Below are 9,826 nucleotides of genomic sequence, written 5' to 3'. Positions count from 1 at the left end.
GCCACGCTTGCTTGCTACTGAATCTATGCAGTGCGTCCAGTGACTTAATCTTTAATTAATATTGCTTGAATAACCGCCAAAAAATAGCTCCAAACAAGACTGGCTCTACTATACTGTGTGATAACATGTTCCTTCTCCAAATTAGATAGGAAATTGTCCATCAGGTATAGCCATGATCCTCTCCACTCCAGACCTGCCAGGAGCCCTCTGGCCACCCGGGGATTTGAGTGGCAATGGGCAAGGTAATAATGATATCAAATCCCTCTCAAAATTCATCTACAACCCATGGAGCTTTAGGAATTCACCAGCTCAGGTTAGCACAGTGCCTCCTCCATTGTGAGCATGCAGAGCCAAAAGGAAACATTAGATGTTCCTGTCCATTGTTTGCCTAATGTATCACTGATGTCCCAACACACTAATCAGGCATAAAGCTGTAGTTCCTGCAACATCCAATCTTCAAAGTTTCTTCAAGGACTTCTGATGACTTCAGCTATACCACAACGAACACTATGAGAAGGAAACACACACATGCAGGCACATCCCTCCTTCCCAGAATAGGCACCTATGAATGAGTACATGGGATTAAAGTTAAGCAGTTGGGAACCTTCTGACTAAATATGGGTGCATCTAATGAAATTAGCCATGCACAGCCTTACGAAGTCCAGGAAAAGGATGGGCTAACTTGCTTTTCAGATGGAGGCAAGTTTTAGGAACCTAAGCCCCAGTTTAGTATTTAGCTGGACTGAGCCTCTGCCTGTAAGCAGAAAGTAACAGGTGTTTGGGGGAGACAGTAAGCTGACTTTAACCAGCCAACTCATAGGCTGAGGAGGGCGAATCTCCTCCGAGAACCCCAAAAGGCCTGCAAGTACCTCAGATCATCACCATCTCTTTCTGGCAGGCCTTACACTGTTCTCAAAGCTGTCACACAAAACTCCCTCAGCACATGCACTTATCATCCAGTTGAGAATTGCTAATCTCAGGTTTAGTTCTCTCTCCTTTCAGAGGTGTGTTTCACCCCAAACATTCTCATAAACAGCTTTTCTACTCTGTTGAAAGCAACTCAAGATCTGTCCACTCTGCAAAGCAATCTAGATGAATGGATTACGAGCTTCCCTCTGAATCACATGAAAACCAGGGAGATTAGACCGAGGAAAATGGACTTCTGGCATTTCTCATTTTTTTGATCAATAGCAGAAAAGGAAAATAAACCAGAAGCAATTCAGTCCAGAATATCCTTTCATTTTAATGGAGAGCTTCAGATTAGAGCTACAACTTGGCTATACAAGGGGAAGATAGCATTTAATTCTGTTATTTTCTGCAATGATTTAGTAGGTTGCAAGAAGAACCCTAACAAGATTTTTGTTTAAATGACTTTTAGATAACAAGCTTTGTAAAGCAATAAGAACAGACTGCCTGTGTTTACAGAAGTGACAAGTCATCAAAGCAGCAACAATAGATGACAATGTGACTTACAAGCAAAGAGGAAAATGATGCAGAGCAAAGAGCAACACCCACAGCATTAAATGCAATGGCTACTTACGCTTTTTCCAGAAATGCATCCCTGGACATGTTCTGTGCCAACAAATTTGTTGCCAAACTGAACACTTCATCTGACCATTCCTGTAAGGAGAAATCGTGATTAAACAAGGCTTTAGTTGAGATGTTTACTTACATAAAATGTTTTTGAAAATTATACTGTCAGTACAAAGTGCCTAATTAAAGCCTGAACTTGATTTTTCCAATTACAGCTTCCCTCCTTTTCTGTGAGACCTGCTTTTCTTATGCTGAAAAAAAATTCAATATGGTTGAAAAAAAAAGTACTGACTCTATCCAAGATCTTACCAGACAGCATAAGAAATAAGCTTAAAAAACCCCAAGCAGCAGAAATATATATGAATACATTTATATTAATCTGGACAAGCCAGATGAAACTCCAAATAGCTCTTTTCCCTGCACCATACATCCTTACACTGTGGTCCTATCCTTCACTGTATTATTACCTCTTGCTACCTTGATGTAGGCAAGAAATGTCATAGAATCACAGAATGGTTTGGGTTGGAAAGGATGTCCAAGAGCATCTCGTTCCAACCCCTCTGCCACAGACAAGGACATCTTCCACCAGACCAGGTTGCTTCAAGCCCCATCCAGCCTGGCCTTGAACCCTTCCAGGGATGGAGCATCCAGAGCTTCTCTGGGCAACCTGTGCCAGTGCTTCACCACTCCCACCTTGAAGAATTTCTTTCTGTATCTAATCTAGACCTGCCCTCTGTCAGTTTAAGTCCACTCCCTCTTGTCCTATCACTACACACCCTTGTCCAAAATCCCACTCCAGCTTTCTTGTAGTCCCCTGTAAGGTACTGGAAGGTGCTAGAAGGACTCCCTGGAGCCTTCTCTTCACCGGGCTGAACCACCCCAACTCTCTCAGCCTGTCTTCACGGAAGAAGTGTTCCAGCCCTCACATCATTGGTCCTCCAGCTGCTCATCAGAAACTTCCCATCTCTGCCTGAAGGCACTCCCTTCCCACAGCTGTCCCTCACTTTTCCTCCCTTTATTTTCCCAACTTATTTTTCCTATTTCTATGCACATTGCTGAAATCCCTTCCTTAGGTCCCTGACCTTTCCTGGGTTCCCAGCAAGGCTGATCCATAAGTTTAGATTCTCACTGTTTGTCCTGCTGCTCTCCTCCCTTGCAGTTCTCCCCTGCAGCTTTTCATTAACAACTTTAGCACATTCTTCCTTGCTAACTTGGTTCTTATTTACAATCTTTAATTGCAAACCTTTTTAATCACAACTGTGGTTTTGGATTGGCTTCATTTCATCGTTTTTAAAAGAAAGGGATGAAAACAAGCAATGCTTTTGTACATAATGTGATTTTTTTGTTTCACTTGATGAAGTTTACTGAGTTTTCTATGAAACCAAAATTCCATTTCCTTTCACAGTCCAAATCCAAAATTCCCTTTGCAACACAGCCTCTGAGATGCATACTCTTTGGGAGGTATTCCCTTCTCCTTGGCTTTTCTTGCTCTTAAGGAAAACATTTTTAAAAAAGGGGGATTTCATTGGGACAAAAATGGAAAATGATTAATATCATTGACTTCCAATGAAACAAATGTTCCTATGTAACTTTGGAGCTTATGAGTTTGTTTTACCTACAAAGCCTCAGGTTTCCACGTGACTAGGTGATTGATTTGAGAGAGGTTCAGAAGTTATATTTTTTCCCTTTTTTTTATGTGCTAAGGGGTTTTTTGTTCCTGAAACTGGTCTCCGCAGTCACCCCCAATGTGGAATAGATAAGGCTACCTATATGCCTACTATTATAATGGCCTCTGATAGCCTTCAACTCTTAGATCCTCAAGTCCATCCCATTTACCTCCTCACCCCTAAGCAGCTGAGATAACATATCTCCTGTAACTGGTGTTTCTGGCAGAGAAACCTTCCTCCCTCAGACACAGACTTCTTGTTCTGGAGGCAAACCAGTGCTGTCGAGATAGTCCTCCCCTCCACCTCTCGTGACCACTTCCATTTTTCTTCTTGAATTGTTTTTCCTTCTTAGGTCTAATTTGAAAAATTCAGGGGTGTGAGAAAGCAGAGGAGGAGGAGTTGGGTTCGTTAACAACACAACTGCTTTGCTGTGACTCTTGGAACAGAAACCATATTAAGTGCAGCATCTGTTTTTCTTCTTGGCAATTCGTTTTTCCAGGCTCAAAATAGGCTCATCTTGTAAACACTGCTTTGTTTAGGACTAATAATAGCAGCTCAAATTTCTCCCTGTGACACTAACTGCTGCAGAGATTAATGGCAACACAAAATAATATTTAGAAATTGAAAATATGGTGGTTTTTAACAGATCTTGATAGACTTTGTTTTGATCTCCCTGCTTCTGCTGGATTTAAAACTGAAATATTTTGTAGAAAAGAGAAGTAGGGCACTTCAGGAGTATTCCACAGCCCAGCTCTTCCTTCTCTTTGTCCAAATGCTTGTTGACAGGAACATAAGGGGAACTCAAATTATTATGTGCCTGCCATATGCATTATTTATAAAAACAGTCTTGCCATGTTCCTTTGCTTGCTTTTCCTGGCTCTTCAAAACAATCACATCACTCTTGCCAAACATTTTAAGAGCTACCTGCAGGCTGAGCCGTTTCCAGTAGTGCAGGTGTCAAGTCAACAAGTCACAACTGATACTTTTTCATTGTCTCTCCCATTTTAGGGTCTTCATTCCAGGCACCACAGAGCGGCAGACAAAAAACCAAGCTCAGAAATCCTGCCAAGGAGCCCATTATCTTTCCAGTCACTGGTCTGAACCCTCAGCAGGAGGGGAAACAACAGCCTTGAGCACAGACCCGAAGAAATAAAGGAGATGCTTGGGACTGACTTTGATGGGTTTGCATCAAGCTGTGAGCTATGATGTGTCTTGCTGCTTTAGCTACCAAATGGCTCTGTTTCCTTGGGTTTCCTGCATGGTACAGAGAAAGGTCCGTACTCTTAACTCCGTGCATGATGCACTCTGCTGCTGTCTTTACCAGCAGCAGTGATTCCAGAAGACAGCACTTGGGGAGAGCACTCCACGGGGTGGAAAGCTGTTATGTGTGGAAAGAAAACAGCGTACTGCGGGAAGGTTATAACAGCCTCTGGATCAGCAGCAGCTGCAGAGTCCTGTACAGATGCAATACAAAAGGAAAATATAAATCTGGGGGTTTTGAAATAGGACTGCACTAGTGCCAACAAACTCTAGACTGGAAGTCTCTGATGCTGTTTGGTAGTAGAAGCACCCAACCCACCAACATTCAATGCCAAGCAACTCAGAGCCATTATGATAAGAGCTCCCAGAATTTGAACTCCTCTTGGCTGCGTGCTGTTCTGCAATTCATTTTGTATCATTCCTGTGAACTTACTAACAAATCATTTAGCTGTTCTGTGCTTGGCAGGTAGCATACAAGCAGCAGTTCATCTGGAAATGTGTTGCTCAGTGAAGTAATTTCTCTCTTCTATTACATGCACCAGGATACATACCATAAGACGTTAATTGCAACACAAAAGATGAAACCTTTTTCATAAGAAGAGACAGCACAGAGTCCTGAAAACACTTTCTTCAACCCTACATGTGAACACAATGTTCCTTGCACATTTCTTTTTGGTGGGAGGTTAACAAAGCTGCTGAAATTTGACACTTCCAGTTCCTTATGAATTTTATTTTACAAAATAAATCCAATGGATGTGAATTTTTGTATGGTTTGCTTTAGCATTTTATTATACTGATCTAGCTCTTGCATACACTGGGGAAGCTACAAAAATAAAGAGCTGGAAAGCATAGTACAGTGCGACTTGTGAATCATCTTTGATGACATCATTTTACTTATGGAGGAATTCATCAGCTCTTAGTGATGGATTTTATCCAAAGCTCATCAGACTGAGGAGAAACAGATTTCCTTGGGCTCTGGATAGGGGCCTGTATAGGCCAGGATTGGCAGTGCAGCAAGAACAGAGTTGGCAAGAGAGGCACATAAGAGAGTGAGGGGAAAGAGATGGGAAAAATGAGATGTTCGCTTTTGAAGCTGCTGGATTTGGGAAGAGGATGAACTACTGTAGAGCAGACAGAGGTTGATAGGTTGGACTTCTTCATGTTCGGAATGGAGACAAAGAGCATCTGCTCAGAATAGGATTTGAGAATAAACCTCTTTTTTATCCTAACTTCTGCAGCACTGTGTGGATGCTCACAAATAAATCCTATCTCAGGACAGGCACAGGCACATGAGTATGAAAAGAAGCGAGTGCTGTATCAGTGCTACTTCTCTTCATCTTCACGACATTTCTATCTGCCCTTTAGACCATTACCTAATGAATCTCAAGCTGCAGTCCTTGAACAAACCATCTGCTCAGTGCCCATCAGCTCATCACTAATGTGCATGAGTTACTTTCTCTGGGAGGAGTGAACATAAAACAATGCATTGTCATTTCTAGCTATTTAGTGCACCTGAAACAAACTGAATAGCCCAAGACTCATATTTTTCTAATTTTCCCATAACTTGACCAGTGGATGAGACAGAGTTGTAGCAGACAAGGAAGTCTTGTGCAAAGGAAGAAAACCCCCAAATGGAATAATTTTTGCTGCCTCACTAAGACCATACATTTTACTTTGCATTTCTCCTTAAGGGAGGACTGGTGAACACTTGCCACACAACTTGAAAAATAAGGTATCACAAATGAAGGGTTGACCAAAAAAAAAAAAAAATGAATAGAAAAAGAAAGGTGGGGGAGATTTTCATTGGCTTTGCTTTCCCTGGAACATCAGAAGGAGGAAGGCTCAAAATTTGCACAGGTGGCATTGAAAAATGTCTTGTACTTGCATTCCCTCCCAGAGTTCCCTGAAGAGATGATTTGTGCCTGAAGAAATGATTTACTAGAACTTCTCTGAGTTACTACAAGGCTCTTGGAGACAATAAGGAGCAGATTCTGTGGTCTCGCTCATACAAACTTGGAAAACAGGTTAAAAAAGGAGGAATTTTTAGATGCATTCTGCAGTAATCAAAACTGTTTTCACTTAAACAATGAGGATATTTTAACAAGACCTCAAAGCAAGCACAGCTGATCTGTAATGCTTTGAAAACTGCATCCCCAGGCCACAGTGCCTGACTGATCAAATATTAATGTATTTGCTTTATTGCTTTTACAAATAAAAAGGCAGACTTAGACTCTTAGTTACTCAGATGGTAAGAATTACTCAAGATTTAGACCAACTAAGTTTTTACAAAGTATGATTTTATCCACTGTGTTTTAAGGTTCCATTCTCAAACTGGAAATAGCCCTAAAATACCAATTTCTGTTCCATTTTGGAAAATAGATTATGGGTCTGTTATGACTGCTGCACAGACAGGGAAGTGAAGAAGGAGTCCACACACTTCTGATTTGGGTACTTTTCCCTGCTCCTAACAATTTCTGCTGGTAAAGCTGTAGCACAACTTCTTGTTTGCCATCATAAAATTAGTAACTTTTTTCCTGAAGACTTGTTTCAATTACTTTCATTTCTGCAGTGTTAGGATTTCTCACCTACTCCTGTAGAGTATAGATGTACATTTTCAAGTCTGAGGACAGCACATCACAGAATCAGGTTGGAAGGGGCCACAATAGGTCATCTGGTCCAACCTCCCTACTCAAGCAGAGCCACTCTAGAGCACACAGCTCAGGATTGCACCCAGATGGTTCCTGAATACCTTCAGTGAAGAAGAATCCACAGCCTCTCTGGGCAACCTGTTCCAGTGCTCAGTGACTTGCACCGTAAAGAAGTTCTTCCTCATATTCAGGTGGAACTTCCTGTGCAACTTCCTGTGCATCCGTTTTTGCCTGTTACCTCTCGTTTTATTGGTTTTAAGAGTCTGGCGCCATCATCTTGACACTTCCCATTCATCATGTATTTGAACATATAAATGTGGTCCCTGTCAGTCATCTCTTCTCAAGGCTGAACAGGCCCAACTCCCTCAGCCTCTCCTAATAAGTAAGGTGCTTCAGTCTCTCAGTCACCTTCACTGCCCTCCACTGGACCTGCTCCAGGAGCTTCATGTCCCTCTTGCACTGATGAGATCAGAACTGGACACAATACTCCAGGTGAGGCCTCACGAGGGCTGAGTAGGATCACCTCCCTCAGTCTGCTGGCAATACCCTTAAATGCATCCCAGGATTCCACTGGCCTTCTTAGCCACAAGGGCATACTGTCAACTCATGGACAACTTGTTGTCCACCAGGATCCCCAGGTCCTTCTCTGCAGAGCTGCTCTCCAGCAGGTCAGTGCCCAACCTGTACAGGTGCTTGGGGTTATTCCTCCTCAGGTGCAGGACCCTGCACTTGCCCTTGTTGAATTTCAGGTGGTTCTGCTCTGCCCATCTCTCCAACCTGTTGAGGTCCTTCTGAATGGCAGGAGGGATCAGCCACTCCTCCCAGTGTTGTATCATCACTTCCCTCTCAGCAGTTCATGGACCACCACAAACTCTTCTTGTTTCTCTCTTTTCATATCAAAGAGTGGAAATTGTGGTTTTGCCAAGTCGACCAATTGGCTAATGAAGATTGGCAGAGATAGAAACTTGGCAAGCAAAAATATACCCTCATAGCTTAAGGCTTTTATCCTATGACCTTTTTGCACCTAGTCTGATAGTCTTTGTTGCCTGTGAGGTGACAAAATAACTTCTTCCTGCGGCTATATCTGTCCTTTTAGCACAATCTAGTGAACTTGAGGATACAGACTGTATGAAAGCATGTTCTGTATGTGGTTATCTGGAGGCTGTCATCAGACTGTACCCATATGAATGGAAATGGAAGGAGGAGAAACCTTTGAATGCCAGTTTGAAATAGATAAAGCAAAGAGCTCCCACTTCATTAAACAGAATAGTCTTGTAGATAAAGAAAGAACGAGAAAAAAACCCCAAACCCAAACCATGTACTAACATCAATTGTAACCTTCTTGGCACACATAGCTGTGCTTTATGTGGTGTGTTGGACACAAATGAAGGAACTGTACACCTGCATGGAAAAAATACTTTGCTAAAGTAATGATGTTGACTACACAATTCTTATCAAGGGCTATCAGTAGGCAAAATGTGATATTTAAAGCTGACCTTACACACATGACTGTTTCTGTCAGTGTTCAAAGATGAACAAGGTGTCTGATTGCTGACATACCTGACTATACAGGGGAGAGCTGTGGATTCCCACCATTCTGATACAGGCCAACCTTACAAAGTCAACCATTTACAAACTCTGTGCTTACAGATGATCCATAATTTGCACACATTTAGAACAAGCATAAAAAGGTGATAAGTACTGAAAGACATAGATGTGTGTTTGGAGATTCACAGTATAACATCTTATACATGAATAAAAATTTGCGTGTAGCATTATTTTCACAATGCTTACTTGGACTTAACAAGTAATGTTTTGAAAATGAGCACACACATAGCAGGAGCATAAACCTTGCTCAATAAACTCCTTGAGAAAAAAAAATGCACATTTCTTCTTGGAAACTGAGCAGCACAGCTCTAGAACAGAACTGCAGTTCATTTCCTGGCAATTTCCACTTTCATCTCATTTATCCACATCTCAAAATATTACTTGGAAAACATTAATTTTGTATGACAGATGAATATATATTACCTTTGCTATATCCTCTTGGAAGGCCACCAAGTTCAAGTATGATATATTGACCAGGTCTGGACCATAGACAACAGTTATCATCCGATTTTCCAGCCGACCTCCGGCATTCCCAGCGTCCAACAGTTCCCGCAGCTTTGGATCCTGCAGAGAAATATATTATGAATTAATTAAAAATCACTTGCAAATACTTTGACTAAAAGAGGTGATTATTTTTGCAAATACTTCAATTTTGAAAACTTGTGTTATTTTTAACACTTTAAACATGATGGCACTCACTACTGATCCAGTTAATCACTCATTGAAATATTTAAAGTTATTAACCCAAAATAAAACCACTCTGTAAATCCTTCAAAGCCGCTGAGCTCTCTATTGGTACTGTACAGACCAAGAACTGTCCAGTTAATGGCTGCACACTCCTATTTTCAGTTTATTTTGCCTCAGAGGCTAAGCACATGCAAACTGTATTGCTTATCAGAGTAACACAATCTGTCCAAAAGCTACTGACCTCAGCAGAGAGATTCTCTAGGATTTTAATGGATTTTAGATAAAACTGAAAATGAAAACTTAGTTTTTCCTAAAGAATTAAGAAGACTTCTGGAATGAACTGTCTTAAACACTATGAAATGAATAATGTAATTTTAGTGATGTCTTCCTCTTTTTTCTTCATGTTCAAAAGGTCATTTATTA

The 9,826-nt window shown here is 41.3% G+C and overlaps 1 protein-coding gene across 1 annotated transcript in view; it reads right to left on the bottom strand.

Moving 5' to 3' along the window:
• PLCB1 (phospholipase C, beta 1 (phosphoinositide-specific)) overlaps positions 1-9,280 on the bottom strand; it is a gene marked incomplete at both ends in the record, with an annotated part of 90,865 nt that extends 81,585 nt beyond the window's left edge. The window contains 2 exons of the mRNA XM_009074021.1: positions 1,541-1,620; positions 9,140-9,280. Coding sequence (XP_009072269.1) covers positions 1,541-1,620; positions 9,140-9,280 — 221 coding nt within the window. The remainder of the gene's footprint in view (positions 1-1,540; positions 1,621-9,139) is intronic.
• Between the last annotated feature and the right edge of the window lie 546 nt (positions 9,281-9,826).

This window comes from Acanthisitta chloris, unplaced genomic scaffold (assembly GCF_000695815.1).
Source record: "Acanthisitta chloris isolate BGI_N310 unplaced genomic scaffold, ASM69581v1 scaffold17164, whole genome shotgun sequence".
Taxonomy (NCBI): domain Eukaryota; kingdom Metazoa; phylum Chordata; class Aves; order Passeriformes; family Acanthisittidae; genus Acanthisitta; species Acanthisitta chloris.
The sequence above is the reverse complement of the archived record's forward strand: the minus strand, read 5'-3'. Positions and strand labels throughout refer to the sequence as shown.